This window comes from Stegodyphus dumicola, chromosome 3 (genome assembly GCF_044657685.1).
Source record: "Stegodyphus dumicola isolate Sdum_Otavi_A_Nest chromosome 3, ASM4465768v1".
Classification (NCBI taxonomy): Eukaryota; Metazoa; Arthropoda; class Arachnida; order Araneae; family Eresidae; genus Stegodyphus; species Stegodyphus dumicola.
In genome coordinates this window covers 126,925,437-126,945,738 of record NC_140770.1, presented here as the reverse complement: position 1 = coordinate 126,945,738, position 20,302 = coordinate 126,925,437, and the positions used below count along the sequence as shown (strand labels likewise).

At 35.0% G+C, this 20,302-nt stretch overlaps 1 protein-coding gene across 2 annotated transcripts in view; it reads left to right on the top strand.

Moving 5' to 3' along the window:
* LOC118188266 (zinc finger protein 423-like) overlaps positions 1-20,302 on the top strand; it is a 171,608-nt gene that overhangs the window by 86,915 nt on the left and 64,391 nt on the right. For both annotated transcript variants that reach the window (XM_085813286.1, XM_085813285.1), the window contains exon 3: positions 16,311-16,649. In XM_085813286.1, coding sequence (XP_085669412.1) covers positions 16,311-16,649 — 339 coding nt within the window. The remainder of the gene's footprint in view (positions 1-16,310; positions 16,650-20,302) is intronic.

Below are 20,302 nucleotides of genomic sequence, written 5' to 3'. Positions count from 1 at the left end.
ATTTTTTGTGCCAAATTTTAATTGTTTATCGTTGAGAAAAAAACTGAGAACTAAAAGGTGAGTTGAAATCGTAAGTTAACAGAATATGTGCATTTTCTTCACCCTTTAAACACATTATTTGTACTGAGAACTTTTAATTTATTTGTAACTTTTGCTATTTATATTTATGATTAAATGTACTAAAAATGAGTAAAATTAGTCTAAAATGATAGGGTTCCTACCATTATATCATATTTCTCTTATGTTCTCCATAAATTAATGAAGTCCACTATTTCTTAAAAAAGAAATGAAACACAACGGATTTTAAAGCCAATTCGACTTACTTCACTTTCGTCATAAACTGTTGAAAAGCTGAGCACACAAGGAGGTTTAAACCTGTTACCTTCTAAACGCCCCCTCCTCAACTGGCACCATTGACCCAGGAAACTATCCATCACCGAGGAGTATTTGAACACCGAACACTTGTAACGTTCCATTGAGATTTTAGCACCAACGAAGAGGCCATTTCAACAGCGGGCCCTCTCGCTACCGGGGCCCGTATTGCCTATTTGTCTAAATGAAGGGGTGGCCCTCGATGTCGTGGTGAGCTTGTTTGAAGAAAGATACTTTCGATATTACCTGTTCTTTTTATTCCCATTCTTTGTTAGTGGTGGAATTGCTAATCGCAGCGTTTTTTTTTTTTTTTTTTTTTTTTTTTGTGCGCTTTGTGTGTTTGATTACTGTAGTTGAATAATTTACACTGGTACCTTCAGCCTTGTGGGCATTAAACAGATTATGTTTCTTTTATAAGCTTATTCCCTTTTACTAAATTTTATACAGGTTAATAAATATTTTTTCTAACGGACGGTTTATGGCAGTCATATATCGAACCAATGAATCAATGGTACTTTGCCAACCAAGTCTTATTCTATCGTATGTGTTTCATTCTGGTAATTCTCTCAATATTTTTAACTTAATTGCTCTGAATGCTTTATCGTAATCTAAATAATCCCAGTTTTCTATTATATTGCAATTAGTTCCATTATATTTAAATGAAGCCAGTTGATTATTTTGAGATGAATTCTAAGATCTAAATAGTTAGTAACTAAGGTAGTAAATTTATCTCGGAAAAAGAGGGCAAGATTAATGAATCGATTACCAGATAAATGGTAAAAATAAGCAAAAGTTTTACGGCTGGAGATTTGTGCTTGAAGTTTCGGAAAATTCTTAAGGTCAAAAAATTCACATCAGTATTTCAAAGCACAAAATATATATCTAGGAAGGAACGACAAGTAGAACTTAGTAAGTATTTAACTAAATAGTAAGAAGTATTTAACTAAATTAACTAATACATTATATTATAAACGGAAATTTATAAATTCCTCGAACTCTGGAAAGTATATGCAGCACCGTTCCAATAGATAAATATTGCTACTCAAATATTTCGGTGTTTGTATGTGTTATACCTATATAGAATTTCTTCCTTCAGTTGCACGTTTTTACGTTTGACTCCAAATTGTTTATCAACATTCACGGGTAATCGAATGAGGCTTTTGGTGATATTCGAAAAATATATTTTTTCTTGCATTTCTTAATTGCAAAAAAAGTTATGTTTACTCTAAATTCAAAATTTTGGATTTTAGAATAAAATATATGAATTTGCATGAATGTTTTTTAATATAGTTGGAAAAGAAGTATTAAAATTCAGGAATAAAAAGTTAATAATCGTAACAAAAATTAGAAAAAAAACCAAATTCTCAGTTTTATTTAATATTTACAGCATGACTTAATATATAAGAAATCTGAAAAAAATTGTCGAAATTCCTAAAATTTATTACTGGAATTCGCTTGCAATAAACTCACTGTCCTACTAAGAACGTAGCATTCAAATCTTCAAAAGTATATTTATTTATTTTGTCAGTTGTTAAAAACATCCGCTTCATAATTTTTTAAGACTACTACATTATTTATGAATAAGACACTGGACATCATCTCAGTATGTATTATAATAAAGTTAGGTTTGGTTTTCATTTGGTTTATTTAATTATGGCAAAGCACTCGAGAGTTATTTGCCTAAGGGAAGGGATGCTAAGGACGTGGAGAACTTTCTAAGGGCATTTGGCTCGTATGCACGTTACACATGGGGAAAACCACAAAAACTCTACGCAGGTAGCTGTTCGCCGGGATTCGGACGTGAAACGAACTACCAGTGTTCAGCGACTTGGTCAGCGACCGCTTGGGTCTTTGGAGTGCTAATTTAATTAGGTCTAATGCTACAGTAGCTTGAAGCGGAGTTACTGTAATAATGGTATAGTGTGTAAGCATGAAGTTTAAGCATTATTATTGTAGTGGATACCTTCTTAAGAAACATCTAAGAAGCTATTTGAAAGGACAGCACGCTTAATTACATTTCAAGTATTAACATTTTTAACAAAGTTATAAGTTACATAAGTTGCAAGTTATTATAAGTTAGTATAAATTGAATTAACTTCTTCGATACATTTTTATTTAATTCTTTATCGTCGTCATTCTTTTTACTTCCTTGTACGAAGTAAAAAGGAAGTATTGTAATCGCGAAAACTTTCAGGCATCATATTTCAACGAAAATACCCATTTTGACCGCTATTGAAAGCAATTTAACGATGTTTTTGCGTGATATCTGTACGTAAAGACAAAATAAAAGACGCCTTTCCTCCAAAAAAAATTATAAAACTGCTTTAAAATTAAATCTGAAGAGAATTTTTCGTGGCGTCTGTACGAACGTATGTACGTACGTATCTCGCATAACTCAGAAACCAGTAGCCTCAGAACGTTGAAATTTTGTATATAGGACTTCTATAACATGTAGATGTGCACCTCGTATTTTGGTTGCAATCGGCCGCACCAAACGTATATAAATATATTTATATATATATCCACTCTGTTACCCGGCTCAGTGATCTCAGTTTCTTTACTCTTATATGTTTATAAATTGTACATTTTTTGCTTTAAAAATGATTGAATTATGTTGTTTTTATCTTCCGGTTAAGGTTTTTATGCCTTTAGTAAATTTATATGTAATATTTTTAGAATTATCAACAATTTTAAAGTTGTTTAAGTGCCGCTAAGCCTTTTTTTTATGGCGGCCATTGATTGTTTACATTTGAAACAGCAGAGTAATGGAGTTGTTGCCAATATAGAGAAACTTAGCTTAGCAACAACAAAGATAACGCCTTCATTTATTATTCTGAATTAAATCATGCATAATCATTTCTGGAATTTTTTCGAGGAAATAAGTGTTTAAGATTTACTTCGTAATTTTTAATACAGATATTTTGAGCTTTTATGTATTTTTGCCTTGTCGCGAAGTGAGTACTGAATTAATTGAATGAGAAATACTCAATCGTCTGTGAAAAACTGTTTCTTTTTTGTTTTGTTTGCTTAATTTCTTTTATACATCATTCTAGCTTTATTATAGTATTTGAATAGAACATGTGGCAACGATTAGGTAATTCTATTCTTTAAATGATATAAATTTTGTGCATTATGAGTTATAATATGAACGAAATATAATAATACTGTTAAGTGAATCTAGCGCCAGAGTGTCGTTCTGGTAAACAAATACTAGAGTGAATTATAAAAATGCCTTTATTCTATTATGGTTTATGCGCTGTCGGCGAAGTAGATTTAATTCAATCCAATAAGTTTAAATGAAATTTAGGAAAAAATGCGAATAATTTAATATTCCGTACAAGGAAGTCATGTGGTGTACACATCAGATTTTTTATTTTTGAATCTTGAGTTCAACTCATTTTGTTGCCACCTGACAAAACGAAAAAAAAAAAAAAAAACATTAAAAGAATTATACAATGAGCAATCTGTACGCCATCTGGTATTCAACTCTGGCACTACATTATAGTATGCTACAGTTGCCTGAAGCTGAGACGCTTGTCTCTGATTTTAACTCAGAAGCTAGAAACGATTAACCTAGCATTACAAGGAAAAGTATGTCGTGAGCTTCAGACAGATGTCAAACAATTAGCCGAATTTGTCAAGCAAACGTCCTTGAAGGAAAAAGTGCTAAGACAGCGAGCTCGTGACTGATGTGTGTGTATGTGTATTCAGAATACGGCAAAGCACACTAGGGCTATCTGCCTAAGGGGAGAGATGCCTTTGTGGAGGACTTTCTAAGGGGAACTGGCTCGTATACACGTTACACATGGGGAAAAACCACGAAAACGCCCATGCAGCCAGCCCGTTCCCGGGATTCGAACTTCGGACCGAACTACCAGTGTTCAGCGACTTTACCGCTCGGCCGCTGGTGGGCCCTTCCTATAGGAAAGTCTTCATAGTATTCGGCATGCGTAAAGTTAAGACGAGCCAGTTTTCCTTAAAAATCCTTCTACGAAGGTGTTACTTCCATTAGGCGTATAGCCTTTGAGTGCTTTACCAAAATTTAAATAATGCCAAGCCATCGTTTAATTCTCGTAACATTTTTAGGTAGAGATATTACTGTAGTTACTGTCCTTGGCACAATATTTTTAGCGTCTTTCCCTAAAACAAAAATAGCAACATATTGTAATATTTCACGAATGATGCTTTTTTTAGTTTTCTAAAAAGATCTTTATTTTCTGACACGACAACCTGGGCGGTCAACTTACTTTGCATCTTATTAAAGCAACTATTGCCGTTTTGCCTCTATTATTACAGAAATAAAACTTTTGAAGGGGCGTGAAAAAAAAAAGTTTTTTAATTCTTTGACGCCCTATTTAACTGAACGTGATAGATTATTTAAACGAATTTTCAAAATTCATAGAAACAAATCAGTCATGTAAATTGTTTTGTGAAATTTCTGTAAGTGTAACTTTCCTACTGTGAGCTGTAGTTATCATATAATTTATCTGCGAAATCCTGCAAGTGGTGAAAATTTCAGGACCTTCAGAAAATAAATATTTGAGGACATTCAGAAAGGAACCGTTACAGAAATAATATTATGTCTCTTTAAGCCCTTATTTTCAATACATGTAAAGTAACTTTAAAAATATACTGTTTGATATATGGAAAGCAAACTCTTATAATTCTTAATTGTAATTGTTTCTTATGACTATATAGTTAAATTAGTTTAATAGTTTATTACTGGTTGGTGATTTAGTGGCTGATTTAATCCTTTCAATTATTTCAAATTCTTATTATAATTAGTTATATTATGTTACAAGGTCGTTCTCTCATGTTCCTAGCGTGTCTTTGTGGTGTAGTGGTTCTGCAGAGGTCCGTGGTTCGATTCTCGGCGAAGGCGGTTGCTAATTTTTCATCTTTCCTGCGTCCAAAAATATCTTAATGTCTCTACAGTGGCTCCCGAAATAAAAGGGTTTTGGATGAGATTTCTCTACACCCAGGATTTGGCGATTGGGTCCCCTGAAAACCCGCCAAAAAGGGGGCATGTAAGGTATATCTCCCGCCTTCCTAAAAAAAAGAGGGGTGTATATAAGGTATATCTCCCGCCTTCCTAGCATACTTTCGTGATGAAGAGATTCTGCACGCTGGGCCGGTATTCCAGAGGTCCGTGGTTCGGTTCCCGGCGAATGCGATTGCTCATTTTTCATCTCTCCGGCTTTCCAATTAACCTAATGTCTCTACAATGTCATTTTTGATATAGTTCCATTTATACTGAATTGACTTTTTTTTAAATAATAATTTAAGGGAATTAAAATAATGTTTTTCAGTGACACAGTTTAAAGGGCCGTAAAAATTTATTTCAGAAAGTTTTCAATTTTAATAACAACTAATTGTTATTGAGGGCTTTGTTGTAGAATTAATTCAACTTTAAATGTGATTTGGATTCATATCTAATCATTTGATACTCAAAGGTATTCCAACTATCAAATTGTCTGAATGAATTCACGTATTTGCTCAATATTAATTATGCCCTTACTCGCTAATAAGAAGGACAAGATTCTTAGACGTCAGCTTTTCGAGAAACTGCCGAGTCTTATGAGCCTCTAACAATGGACACTTTTTCTTGTCTAATACTTAATAGTTCCCGCCTTCTGTCCCCTTTTCACCTGTCATATGCTGTTGCTACTTTCTCTGCATTTTCTCCTTCAGATGCCTGCAGGCTTTCGTCAAAGACCACACGATTAACAAGAAGAACCGTAACTTTTCTATTAAGGACTCAATTAGAGCAATAGGCCAAAACCTGAAACCTCGAATTGGAGCTGTATACAGCCAACCCATAAATCTTTTTTTTTTCCTCTTATCGATGGCGAATGCTTGTCGATAGCAAAGGCACAAGGATTTAGTAGGTTACGAAAAAAATTATATGAGTTTTCGATGGCAGTACGCCTCTCAGAAAACCTTTCCAAGAGGGTTGGGTCCATGGTCACGCCCGACATTGGAAGGTTGACAAGTACTAGCGTTAAAGAGTACTTGATTATGATTTAATTACATACTCCTCCAAATGCAAAAGTCTGTAAGGACAATCACAGAACATGTATTACGGAAACGTTTTCGAATTAATCACGTCGGCCTCTTCTAACGGGTGGAGAGTTCGTGAAGAGACACATAGGTAGTTTCAACACGAGGTGATGAAATAATCTCGGCCTTTGAGTAGCTATATCCGGTTAGCCGGACGACAGAGATAACGCCTCTTCATTCTTCTTTCCATAGAGAAAGAATAGAAAAAAAGCAAGAAAAGCAGATATTTTAAGCTTCTTTTTTGCTGAAACGTTTGACGTCGTGCTTCAAACAAGGTGATTACTCGCGAGTGGGAAATTATTTGATTGATGTCTTGGAGAACAAGAAAGATGTGCTAATAAAATAAATAGGCAAATATGCATGAGTAAGTAAACAACACGGGTCATTAATCCTTGGTGGAGATAGGTAGTGCTTTTCGTTTCTTGTTGGGAACATTTTTAATTTTAAGCTAATATTGGATATCATTCTAAGCTAATTTAATTCCAGTGATCCTCTGTTACAATATGGTTATTACAACTTGGTTTTGCATATTGTGCAGATGTTACCTAAATCAATCATAGCAAACAAGACTGCACATGCCAGTGGTGACATGTAGTGTGGTCAGAGATACCCTGCCATACACTCGGATATAGTATTGACACTTGAGGAAAGTATCTATTGAAAATCTAGTGCGCAAGCAATGCAGTGAAAGCAATGCACAGCTATGTTTACAATAATTAAGTCTCTGCTTTATTTAATAAATGCACAACTCTGAATGTGACATTAATTTACGGTGAAATAGTGTCATACCAATTATTTTTTGTAACCATTTGGCTTTGCTATTTTCAGCAATTCATTTCAAAAGCAAGATAATACTTTTCATAGCTTTAATTTCTGCGGGACACATTTCTAAACCAGAGGACTAACCGAAGCTCCTTAGCTTATAATTCTTCCAGTCGTTAAATTGAAATCTGCATAGAAAAATCAGACTTTTGTTTCTATTTACAACCTTATGAATTTTATAATAATATTGTAAATATTTTTGAACATCTTGAAACTTAAATGAGAAACACTTCAAAAAATTAAATTATAATCTGAAATTTTTAACATTGTATTATTTTATTTTATAACGATTCTCTGCCAATTTGACAATTTTTAAGCCCCCGAAAAGTCTTATAAAAGATTTTCTTATGTCCCCTCCCGCTTAGCTTACAAGACTAGTCTCTCTGATAAATAATATTAAAACAAACACAAGAAAGCATCTGGTAAAAGTTAAGCTCAACATTTTTTGGCTTGGGCTTGATGTGTCCAAAGCAAATCCGTTCAACTTCAGATTCAACAACAGAAAGAGATCAAAGATTAAATGATAATAATCAAATCAAATGCGGTGTTTTATTATTATTATTATTATGAGCCCTAAAGGGTTATTGGTCTCGACACATCATTTGAGCTGTTTCACTCTTCGTTCGAGATTGTTGCCCTTAGGAAAAACGTAAGGTATTATTCTTTCATATTTAATCTGCTTGTTATTAGTTAATAAACTAAATTATTTTAAAACGAGAGATGCACTTCTTAAGAATAATATTTTCTTTTACTTTTTAATCTAATGAATTAAATAAAAAGTTATTTAATTTCTGATATACCTAATAAAAACATTAAATATTTTCGTAGAATTACATTTTATATTTACTCACTTTTTAAATTTGCAGAAGATATATTATAATGTTTGCGTGTTACTCTACTTGCATATTCATCTAGTATTCTATAAAATGTTTCGCTATTTTGCTTGGGCTATCTTTATCGATAATCTCTATTATATGAATCATATTAAACTTCGAAAGAGCCCTTTTAGGGAATCGTTAAAATCTGAAATTTTTGAGATTTTTATTTTCTTTTGTTTTTCTTGCTTCCGATTTTAATTTAGAAATGTTATTAAATTATTACAGTAATTATTAGAGATTTATTAAATTAGTAGAAGTATTGTTAATTCAGAAGTATCATAAAAAGTATGCAAGTAAATTTAAGTGGTTATTTAACGTCTACTTATTAATTTTATGCGCATGTCCAGACACTGTGATATCTTATCATTTCGTACAAATGAAGCTTCGCTTCGTCCTTGAATAATAGATGGGTGGCAAAATTAAAATCTTGCAATGCTTCAAACAGGCATTTAGAAAATTTGCATTATATAATATAAACTCCTGATTAATCGGCGTAACACCAGTGACGACTTCGGTTAAGTCAAATCACGGTTAATCCGACACAAGTTAAAAAAAATTACGGGAAAAGATATAACCCACATTAAATAATTAATAAAAAAAAATCATAAAAAATTTACCAGTATTTTTAAGTAATTTAATTTGGAAAATGTACTTATTTGCCAATGTAAATTAAATCAGCATTAAAAACCGTTATTAAGCAGTAACTTATCATCCTTAAGCATCTGTCGATGAATACTGGAAGCTCTGTTGTTTCCGTCATTTAATATAAAGCCATGGATCTTTGCCTTCGCAAGCGAGCACTTGAAAGATTGGGAAAAGAATAATTTACATTGGCAAATATGTATATTTTACAAATTAAATTGCTTAAAAATACTGGTAAATGTTTTATGGTATTATCTCTTAATTATTTAACTCTCTTAATATTTTAATCTTAATTATTAAATGTATATCTTTTCCAGCACTTTTTAACTTGTGTCGGATTAACCATGATTTGGCTCAATCGCAGAAGTCGCCACAAGAGACCACAAAAATAACAGAAGCCAGGCAACATAAAAAAATAAATGTGTTTCGAGATTCGAACCGAGGATCATCCATTTGTTAAAGAGACCACAATGACATCATGCCAGAAAGCATTAAAATTCAGATGTGGCTCTCTTGCGATTCAGACCTCGAATTCTTCAATTTTAAATGGACTTTAAGACCACAGCATGCGCGATAATTCCTTGCAAGCTTAGCTTTAACCCTATTGTGCAACATCACGTAATTATAATTCATCATTAAACTTGCGAAGAAAATGTTCAATATTTGTGAACAATCAAAACCGTAAAAAACAACCTTATATTTAGCGTAGGTATAATGAAACACTCAATCGATTTCGAGGGCAGCTAAAGGTCCCTCCTCATCAGGAGAAAGAAATACATAGAAAGAAGAAAATAGGAATCACAGAAACACGTGGTGCTTATCAGCACTGCATGTGGTTATAACTAGATTTTTAATCAGAGTTGCACTGGCCGCCTACTTTTACTGAGCCAGGCTGTCTGATCAAGCATAAAGAAATATTAGCGAAGTTAAAATAGGGAGCGAGGGGCAAATGCACATTACGCTCAAAATCTGAACTTCAAATAATGGAAAGCTTAGACTTAGACTTAGACTCTATAATTGACCGAGCTATTGCGAAGAGCAATGTTGCCGGTTCCAAAATTAAAGCCCAAGGGCACTTGACATAAATAAATCCGGACGTGGAGAAAATCTCAGATGAGAAAACGGAGATAAGGGTAAGAAGAGAAGTACCAAAAGGAGCAAGACAATCCAATCGGACAAGTTCGCAAAAGGTGACGAGCGATCATAGCTTTCAAGGAGGACCCAAGACAATGGAAATCAATGACAACAATACGAGAAGATACACTACAGCAATAGTTCCAATGACAAATTCAAATATAATTAAACAACATCAATCAGTAGTGCTAAATACAACACAATACAAAACAACTATACAACATAATTTAAATACAATTATTCAACGAAGCAACAGAAGAACTTCAATCAAAATCAGATGCATTGGAAGTGTAAATAGCTAACAATTGAGGATCTAAGTGAAAAAGTTGTCGTCTCCTCCCATGAAGGTGTGAGCTGCAAGTGGTCTGACGCTTCTATCTTCGAAGAGAATTTCATAATTAAAAACTTGGGAGTAATTAACAAAGTCACATTGCACAGCTTTGTTGAAGAATTTTTCATTAGATCTTCTGATGTAATCTGGAATCGTCTCAAGTTTTAAGTCTCTGTGTAAAAGTTTATTGCGGATAAGATAGTGAGAATCAGTAATAATGCGCAGAAATTTGTTTTGCACTACTTGTAATTGATGCAGTTGAGTTTGAGTGACTGTGTTCCAAGCAGGAGCAGCATAACAAAGTATGGGACAAATGCAAGTGGTATATATATGTTTTTTGGTACGCAAGCTAAGATTTGAATATTTTCCAATGACCGGGAGAAATCTGCATATTATGCCCATGGCTTTGCTCTTGACACTATTAATGTGATTAGACCATGTGAGCCTTTGGTTCAAAATAATTCCTAGGTATTTGGTCTTTGTGACCAAAGGAACAGCTTCCTGAAAAAGGTAGAGGTCTTTAAAAGCAATTTTTTTCTTAGTTTTGCTAAGAATTAAAAGTTGCGACTTGCTAGCATTGATTTTTACTCGCCAATTTGTGCACCAGTCTTCTACGGCATAGAGGTAATTTTGCATTTTGTCTATTGCATGATTAGCTTGAATGGATTTAATTGCAATCGCCGTATCGTCGGCATAACATGCTAACAGAGAGTAATTGTCCAAACCAGGGTGAGGAAAATCTGATATGTAGAAAAGATATAGTACTGGACCGAGAATACTTCCTTGTGGGACGCTGGATCTTATAGGTCTTGAATTGGATTTTTCATTTCCTTGAGCGACGAAGAAAGTGCGGTTTTGCAAAAAGGAGAAGATCAGAAGAATGAGCTCTCTAGGAAGTCCCAAGTTGATAAGCTTGAAGACGAGTCCCTCATGCCAGACGCGGTCAAATACTTTTGCCACGTCCAGCATAAGGAGCGCAACACTTTGCTTGTTATGGAATGCAGATCCTACAAATTCTACAATTCTTACTAGTTGTCGAGTAGTACTGAGGTTTTTTCTGAATCCGTACTGATCATTAGGTAGCAGGTGGAGAAAAGGTTCCAATCTAGTGAGAATAAGTCTTTCATAAATTTTACCAAGGCTGGATAACAAACTGATAGGACGATAGCCATCAGGCTTGGTCACATCTTTACCCGGTTTGGGAAGAAGAAAGATCTTGGCTTGTTTCCAAGGATCAGGGAAATAGTTGAGAGCAAGACAAGCGTTGAGAATACTAGCGAATTTACTGATAAGTTTTCTAGGTAAGTTACGAAGCATTTTATTTGTAATTTGATCACTTCCAGGAGCTTTTTTGATGTTGAGATATTTAATTATATTAGTAATTTCTATAGGAGAAGTAAGCCTTGGGATGTTATGAGCCGAAGAAGAATGAAGCCAGGAATACACATAGTTTTCGAGAACATCTTTAAAGGTCTGATTCATAGGCTCCATATTAGGAGTAAACTGCTTTTCCAGGTATTCAGCGAAAATATCGACTTTATCTTTAAGTGAGTAGGCAATTTTTGTATCCGTATGAATAGGTCTATTATTAATACTACTTCTTTTAAGATTTTGAAGATACTTCCAAAGAGAACCATCATTAATATTAAGTTTAGATATAAAATCTTCTCTTGTTTCCTTTTTAAAATCAGTGATAAGTTTCTTGATTCTTCTATTAAAAATATTGATTTCTCTTTTAAGGGCAGGGTCCCAGTTACGGTGCCAAAGCTTCAGCAATCGATTTCTTTCTTTGATAATGTCTCTGATACTGCGAGGAAGTCGAATATTATTGTTAGTTAATTGAATGGTAACTGTAGCATCTCTGAAAGCTTTCAGTATACTGTCAGAGAAGATATGAATGGCAAGATCGATATCCTGTTTGGTAGAAAGTGAAGTGAAAATAGGAGGATGTTTGATTAAGATATTGTGAAAAGTAATCCAATCAGTATTATTTCTGGTAATAGGAGGGTCTTCTTTAGAAACACCAAGAGAAGCAATGACAGGTACATGATCAGATGTAAGTTCTGCCTTGACTTCCAAGGAAATAGGGATAGAAGTATTTGTAAGGATAATATCCAAGATGTCCGAGAGATTTGGAGAGGCAGGACGATAAGTGGCTTCAGAGGGTACATGTAATGCGACAGGATGATTGCAGATAAAATTATGCATAATACGTCCATTGGTGTTAGAACGACGACATCCCCATTCAAGGTGCTTAGCATTCATGTCTCCGGCAATAATAACTTGCTGATCTTCAGGAAGTAAGTTTTTTAACATATTTTCAGAAAGTCGGTTTCGTGGTGGATTATAAATAGCCGTAAAATGGATGGTACCAAACTGTGGGAGTATAACAGCAACAGTCACACTTTCGAATCCAGAAGCAGAGTTTTTCGAGATAAGACAGGATTGCAGAGAGTTTTTAACAAAAATTGCAGCTCCTCCTCTTCTTTGTGAAAGTCTATCACCTCTGTAGGTGCGATAATTAGCAATATACAGTCTATCGGCAGGAACAACATGCGTTTCAGAGATCATGCCAATATCTATGTTATATTCTATAAAAAAGTCCGAAAGTTCATCAATTTTGTTAACAATGCCAGCAGCATTCCAATAGCAAAGTTTAAGCGAATCTGACTTATTGAATATGCTGGTCAGAATTAGTTTCATCTGATACTGTATTAGTGGCATTTTGACGGATGTTTTGCGCAAGGAGTTGTATTCCTGAGTTTTTCAGGAAGGTGACTAGAGTATTAAGGTCATCAAATATCTTTTTTGCTTCTGCAATAAGATTTGGAGAAGGATTGTTATTAGCTTTGATGGCTTCAGCAAAAGACTTATTGATAATAAACCTATCAGCATATGATTTGATTTGTTCTTTTTTAGCTTGCTTCGGAAACTTTTCACAACCTTTAAATGAAGCTGTGTGGTCTAGACCACAATTTGCACATTTAGCAGGTGCATTCTTGTCTTTTTGACAGGTTCTTGAGTCATGGTTATCACCACATTTAACACATCTAAAGTCATTGTGGCAAGCAGCTTGTGAATGGTGAAATCCTTGACATCGGAAGCACTGGACTGGGCCAGAGCGTCCTTTATATGGTTCGACTTTGATATGTAATCCACAAATTTTGGTTTCTTTAGAAATTTCTTTAGATTTTTCATTTTTCTTCAGAGTGATAAGAAAAAGTGGAAATTTTTTAACTTCTCCTTTAAATCTACGAGAGAGTTGACTGACACTTATAACTTCGTAATTTTTGCTTAAAAGTTCTTCTTTGATTTCATCAGGATCTGTGTCCATTGTAAGATGACGGAAGACCACTTTATGATTCTTCTCATCAGGCAAGAGAAAGGAGTGATATTTAATTTCCTTTTTGTTCAGAACACTTGTCATTTCTCTATGAATGTTGACATGAGAGACTTTAATTTTAAAGCCTTCTTTTTTAATGTAACCTGTGTAATCAGATTTGTCTGATAATTTATGTTCTGCAAATAACGCTTTTAGTTCTTTCCAATCAAATTTTTTATCATTTATATAGATGGCAGGTGGCGCTTTGCCTTTTTTGTTTTGATCGTTTTGTATTTCTTCATTTATCTGAGATTCATTTGGAACAACAGGACTAGTGTCCATTGATTCTTGACTATTAATGGAAGGAGTAACAACTGGTTTGAGCTGAGAAGGATTAATGGGACGAAAATGACCCTTTTTCCTTTTACCCACACTACGATCTCCTTTGGGTTTTTGTTCAGTTTCGTTACCTGAACTATCCGTTTCTTGTTCGAAAGGAATTTCAGTTGAATTGTCTTTATTTGGCTTATTAGGTGAGCCTTTCATACGTTTTCTCTTGACAATTTTCCATTCACTTTCTGTAGGTGTAGAAGGAGTTTCTTCTTGATGTTCTAATGACTCTTCAATTTCTTTGTGAGTAGTAATTAAGGCATCATACACTTTTTGAAGTAGATCAAATTCTTTGTCTTCTTTGATAGAAAGATTTCCATTTTGTTTCTTAACACTCAGCTCCTCAACGGTAGCCGCAAAAACTTTCAAAAATGGTTCCATCATTCATAAGCAAATTAATGGAGTCCGGCGCTCCGGAACCAGACCCACACGAAGGTGTTCTGGATGAGCCGGCGTGACTTCACAAGGCCCTTGTCTTCAACACTGATAGTCAAAGCTAAAGAGTAACAATCCAAAACAGTAAAAAATCGAAGGATCGAAATCCAACAATTCAGTGATGAACGATCAGTGGCACAAGATAAGCAACCACAAAGCCGGGCTGAGCCAGAGCGATGCGAGATACTTATACCAGAAGTAGGAATGGAAAGCAACCACTGAACGGATTTTTATACCCTCTGGTAGTACCAAGTGCGAGTAGGTAACGCCATCTATCGGCAAAAATAATTGAATTAAGACAGTAGAATTTTAAAGGCATTAGGAAGGACTGGATTGGACTTCAAATCATTAACTAAACTTTCTAAATCTTTGTGAATGTGAAAAGCCTCAAGAAAATCTAATTCGCCTATGGAAGAAGCCTTTTGGATGATTTTTGCAGACCCAAAATCAAATTTGTGAACAACTTTGTGCCATTTACTTTTACTTCGACTTCAACAGAAAAGAAAAAAAAAAAGTTTATATAAAGCATCAGTTTGCCCATGGAGATTCTGCAATGCAACCTTCTTTGAGGTTCAAAGATTTGAGAATTATTTAGAAGTGAAGTTGCCTATATTTCTGCACTTTTGAAAAACCGCTTTTGTTCAGAAAAGTTATCAGAATTCGAATTTGGATATTTATGCTCATAATGATGCAATTTACATACTTTAGTTGTCACAGAGGACGTAAGAGAGAAGAAAAACACGCCAAGGTAAAACGTAAAATTAGATAAAGCTACAATCTTTGTTTGGTGTAGATTTTAATCAAGACTCTATCGATTTCGGAGGCAAACAGGTGCAGATCCCTCCTCATCAGGAGCAAAGAAATCTCCAGTCATCCTGATGAAGAGGGACCTGTAACTATTTGCCCTTGAAATTGATAGTCTTGAGTAAATCTACGCCAAACAAAACAAATTCCTTTGCCTAATTTTACACAGGTGCTAGTTTATTTCACTTATGTTTAAACATTAACGCACGTACAAATTTTAAAATTATTTACATAATTGTGGCTGAAAGGGTTAAGCATGTTATTTGTTGTTGTTACTTATCTTCATGTAAAGATAATCTATATCATATACATAAATTCATCACGGACAAGAGAAAGACAGCCTTTCTCGTAGGCTAAGACTTTAATATAGGTGATAATATGACTCTGCTCAAATACACCCCCAGTTCTGATCGAGAACATTCTGGGAAGTGAATTCAAAGGTCTTGTTTTACCTAACGCGAACATTTCAAGCACAGACTTTCAGCTCGTTTTAAGAATACACATGCTGCAAAGGCATTATACATTTACAAACATATGAGCCTCCTCCAAGATACGCATTCGAGCTCAGCATCATAGCAGTCGGCTATCCTACCACCACATCAACAGGCTGGCAGATTTGCGCCTTGTGTATTGGCTCAGTAAGAATATAATATGTATATAGTTCTTCAATCAGAAAATTGCCTTTGAACTACATGTGTGGTTTGATAAGCTTTTGGCTGACCAGCGACCGAGCGGTAAAGTCGCTGAACATTGGTAGTTCGGTCCGAGGTTTGAATCCCGCGAACGGGCTGACTGCATGGGCGTTCTCGTGGTTTTCCCCATGTGTAACGTGTATACGAGCCAGTTTCCTTAGAAAGTCCTCCACGAAGGCATCCCTCCCCTTAGGCAGATAGCCCTAGTGTGCTTTGCCATAATTAAATAAACCAAACCAAACCAAACCAATTGATAAGCTTTTGGTGGTAGACGAAAGGAGGTTAACAGTGTTTATTGGTCTTAAATCTTTTACTGACAAACCTAATCATATTATGTTTCTGCAAAATCTACTGACTGTAAGTAATATTTTATTGCTTGAAAATTGTGAATGCTTATAATAATCCGAAATATTCTCATTTTTTTGCAGATTCACAGCGACCAGATGCCGTTCCGTTGCGACTATTGCCAAAGGCTGTTCAAGCACAAACGCAGTCGCGACCGTCATGTTAAGTTGCACACTGGTGACCGCAAGTACCGGTGCTCACAATGCGAATCAGCCTTTTCTCGCAGTGATCACCTTAAGATTCATATGAAGACGCATGATAATGGGAAACCATACCAGTGCACGGTGTGCAACAGAGGCTATAATACGGCTGCGGCACTTTCTTCCCACATGCAAAACCATAAAAAGACTGAAACAGTGTCCGAACAAGGGAACTCTACAATTTGCAATCAAGGCGGCTCTGCAAACGCAAGTGAATCACTGGTGAGTTTATCTAATCTGTTCTTGTTAATTATGTCTACTAAAAGACATCTATTGTACTTCAGTTGATTCAGTTATACTTCAGTCATAACAAATAGAAAGAATGGGCCTAGTCTGAAAAACAGAATGATCTAGTAAAACTTATTAGTTATATTTCATTATTTTATGGAACACTGAAATACAAAATGTGTCAGCATTTGTAAGACGAAAATCTGGCAAACTACGGACACAATCTAAAACTAGTACACTGAATCCTATTTCTTAACAAATACTATAACTTCAAATTAAGAAACAGAATTGAATAAGTAAAATAAAATAAAATAAAATAGAAAAATTCTGAGTAAAAGAAATATACTAATGTTTTTACGAACATTTTTCAGTAAAGATTAAGAACGGTATGAAAATTTTAGTTCCTGCTTCAAAAACCAGCAGAAGAAAATGCAGTTTTGTGAAGTCTTCTAATCCCTACAAATCGGTAAAAATAAAACACTGGTAACGAGTTTCTTAATCAGTTCGAAACCACCAGTTAGCAGATCGAATCGAAATTTGCATGGAAGTAGGCAATGGTTTTCATCAGTTTGTTGCCTCCTGAATGTAGTCCCCGGGAACAGATGTCTCCCATTGCGCCCCCAAGCTACATCACTGACTGCATCGTCAGGTGCGATGCAGAAAGAATAAATATTTAAAAATTAATTTATCGATTAGTGACACTCTAAAATGTAAAAATGCTGAAGATGCTTTGTTATCATTACTAAAGTGATTCGAGTATAGCAGTATTCAGAGCTCTTCAGAAAGTTGTTGCTGTTATTAAAGTTACATAGAATTGCTTCTCAGCATCTGAAAATCTGCTTGTTCCGACCAGCGACTGAGCTGTAAAACCAGGGAACACTCTTAAGTTCTCGAGTCTGGAGTTCAAATCCCAGTGAGTGCCTGGATGTATAGGCGCTTTTGTAATTTTCCCCTTGTGTAATGCTTATACGAGCCGCGAGTTTCTCTTAGAAAGTCCTGTACGATGGCATCCCTCCTCTTAGACAGAGAGCCCTCGACTGTTTTGTCAAAATTCAATTAACCAACTAACTGCAAATCTGCTATATTCACAACTTCCTCATACTCACCCAAAATTCCCATCTAGAAAGCAAGTTGGATAGGAATCAGGCTTTATAATGTTCTTGGAAAGTATACAAATAGGAAAGGATATAGCCCCAAGGTTCTGTGAAAGCTCTTACTGTTAAATAATGGAGAATGCATGAAATGAAGAAACTTCGAGAAAATACGTTTGTTAGAAACTGCTATCTTGTTATCTGATTTCCAGTTTACGTTTGCTCGCGATGTGTTTAACGACTGGAAGCCAGGTAGCATAGCTAGTAGCTAGTCTTACATAAAAATGATCTGGTGAACAAAACGTTCGGAGAGCAGCCATAAAGATAAATATCCTAACGATAAGCAACCTGTTTCTTAATCTGATAACTCAATTGTTGTATCTTTATCTCAGTAACCTATCCCTTAAGCTCTTGACCTGTCTTGAACTTCGATACATCACGATATGCTTTTTAAGTAGTTGAACAACATAAATATCTGTTTTCGAGAAATTTCAAAGATTCCACTGCCAGTTTTACCTCAGGAAACAAAACTGAGCGTTCATTATGCAGCCCTTGCACAAACGCTGCAGATTCTTCCTTCGTGCATAAGATTTCCACTAATTATCAGTATTCAGATATTATGACACTAGAGCAATTGCATATGAAGATGCACAACCTCATTACTCACGTCTTGTTAAAAATAAAAAATAGGTCGCGCTACATGAAGAAAAAAATAAAATAACAATAAAAAAGGAACTCTTTGATGCCGAGCGATTGCTGTAGCCTGAGGTATAGATCTTCAACAAAACAAAGATTGGAAAAGAAAGGTAGGAAAGGTGAAGCCTAAACCAAACTTTGTAACCTCATCACAGATACTTTACTGCGAAACCGAACAATGAGATCTCCAATCAAGCTCTTATTTACGACTGTACATTAGTTTTCTAGTGGTGGTAGGCGTCATAAAGAAACCACCTGAACGCAGAAATGAGAGATGGATTCAGGCTGGACTTGAATAAACATGCACCGGCTAAGGCTTCAACGTGAGAGATTCTTTATTTGCTTGCGTCACTGTGTCACCCCTAGGCAACACTCACCAATTCCGATTCCATGCTGGTGGCCCTTCTTGAGGTTTAACAATAAGCGATGGGAAAAGCCAGCTTCGGTTTTTTTATTTTATTTATTTATTTATTTATTTATTTATTTATTTTTTTCAGTTTTCTTTCTCTTTCTTCCGTAATTTTTCTTTTTCTTTTCCTCGCGAGACCACTTTCACGAAACAGATATTTGTTAAATGCTTGTCCATTTGATTGTCACTGAATTGTGGCTTCTACCGTGGAGGCTGCTGAGCAAGGTACATGCATTTATGGTGAAATAGACGGCGTGTGGGGGCACATTTAGAGGCATGCTTGTTAAATGCCATTTATAACAACTCAGCAACTGAATTTATAGTTTATTTTGGCAGTAATTTCTGCTCCGTATGAGACTGCATTTCTTGTAGGCGTGAGGTTATTTTTTCACAAATGTGTTCGCCCATTATATAAATGGAGTTACGACTGTGTTACACAAGTCATTCTCAGAACCTTTCCAAATCTTGTTTCATTTTTCCCATACTGCACTGTTAGGATGATATTAAAATTCTCTTTGAAGAAAATTCTCCAGATTGCTCAAAATTCCATCTTAGTCTAATTGGAAAAAGACATGTATAAACTATAAGTTTACCATGGGAGGAAGTCATTCTTTCTATTACTATATTTGCATCAGATTCACAGATAATCTGTTTTACTGATATCTCTGTTCATTTATCATTAGTTATATACAAATAACAATCTTTTAATTATTTATTATTTTTCTCCATTTCTAACTTCACTTGAGAAAGTAATTAGTGCATCACATGACCCTGTATCTTTATACTTACTATGAAAATTATATTAATCATTAAGCGTCAGCGTCACTTGCAGTATCTTAAAGAATAAAGCTGTAGAGATTTTAGCGATTTTTGAAACTTAATGCTATGTGGATGCCTTGAATTCGAAACACGAATCCTTCCAATTGCTAGCTTAATGTGCTAACCATTCATACAATGAGAGAAAACTTGACGGAATGCGATAATTTATCCTATTCCCTCTCACTAAATTGTTAATGGAGAGAGATACAAGACCCCGTCGATCGAGTTTACTTGGTTAGGAGATACTGACCACCATACATTAGTTCGGAAGTCACGTAGAAACTTTTAGAATTTTTGGAGCAGGCACAAAATCCGTGCTGTCACAGGGATTTGAGTTAGAAATATTCTACCTGGTAGCGGATGGATATATAAATCACTTACGCCACTACATTACTCATAGGAGGAACAATTCAATAATTGCGTAGAAAACTTTGTTAATTTTATTTCCCCCCCAAATTATTTTGTAATAAATATCTTTCACAATATCTTTAAATAACTTATCAATAGCGTAGTGTGTTAATTCTTGAGCACTGCCTACTGTGTTAATTTGTTGTAATTTAATAAAAGTATTTCCATAAAGCTAGCTTTTTGTGTAATTAATCTGTTTTTCACTTAGGGCAGAACAAGCTTTA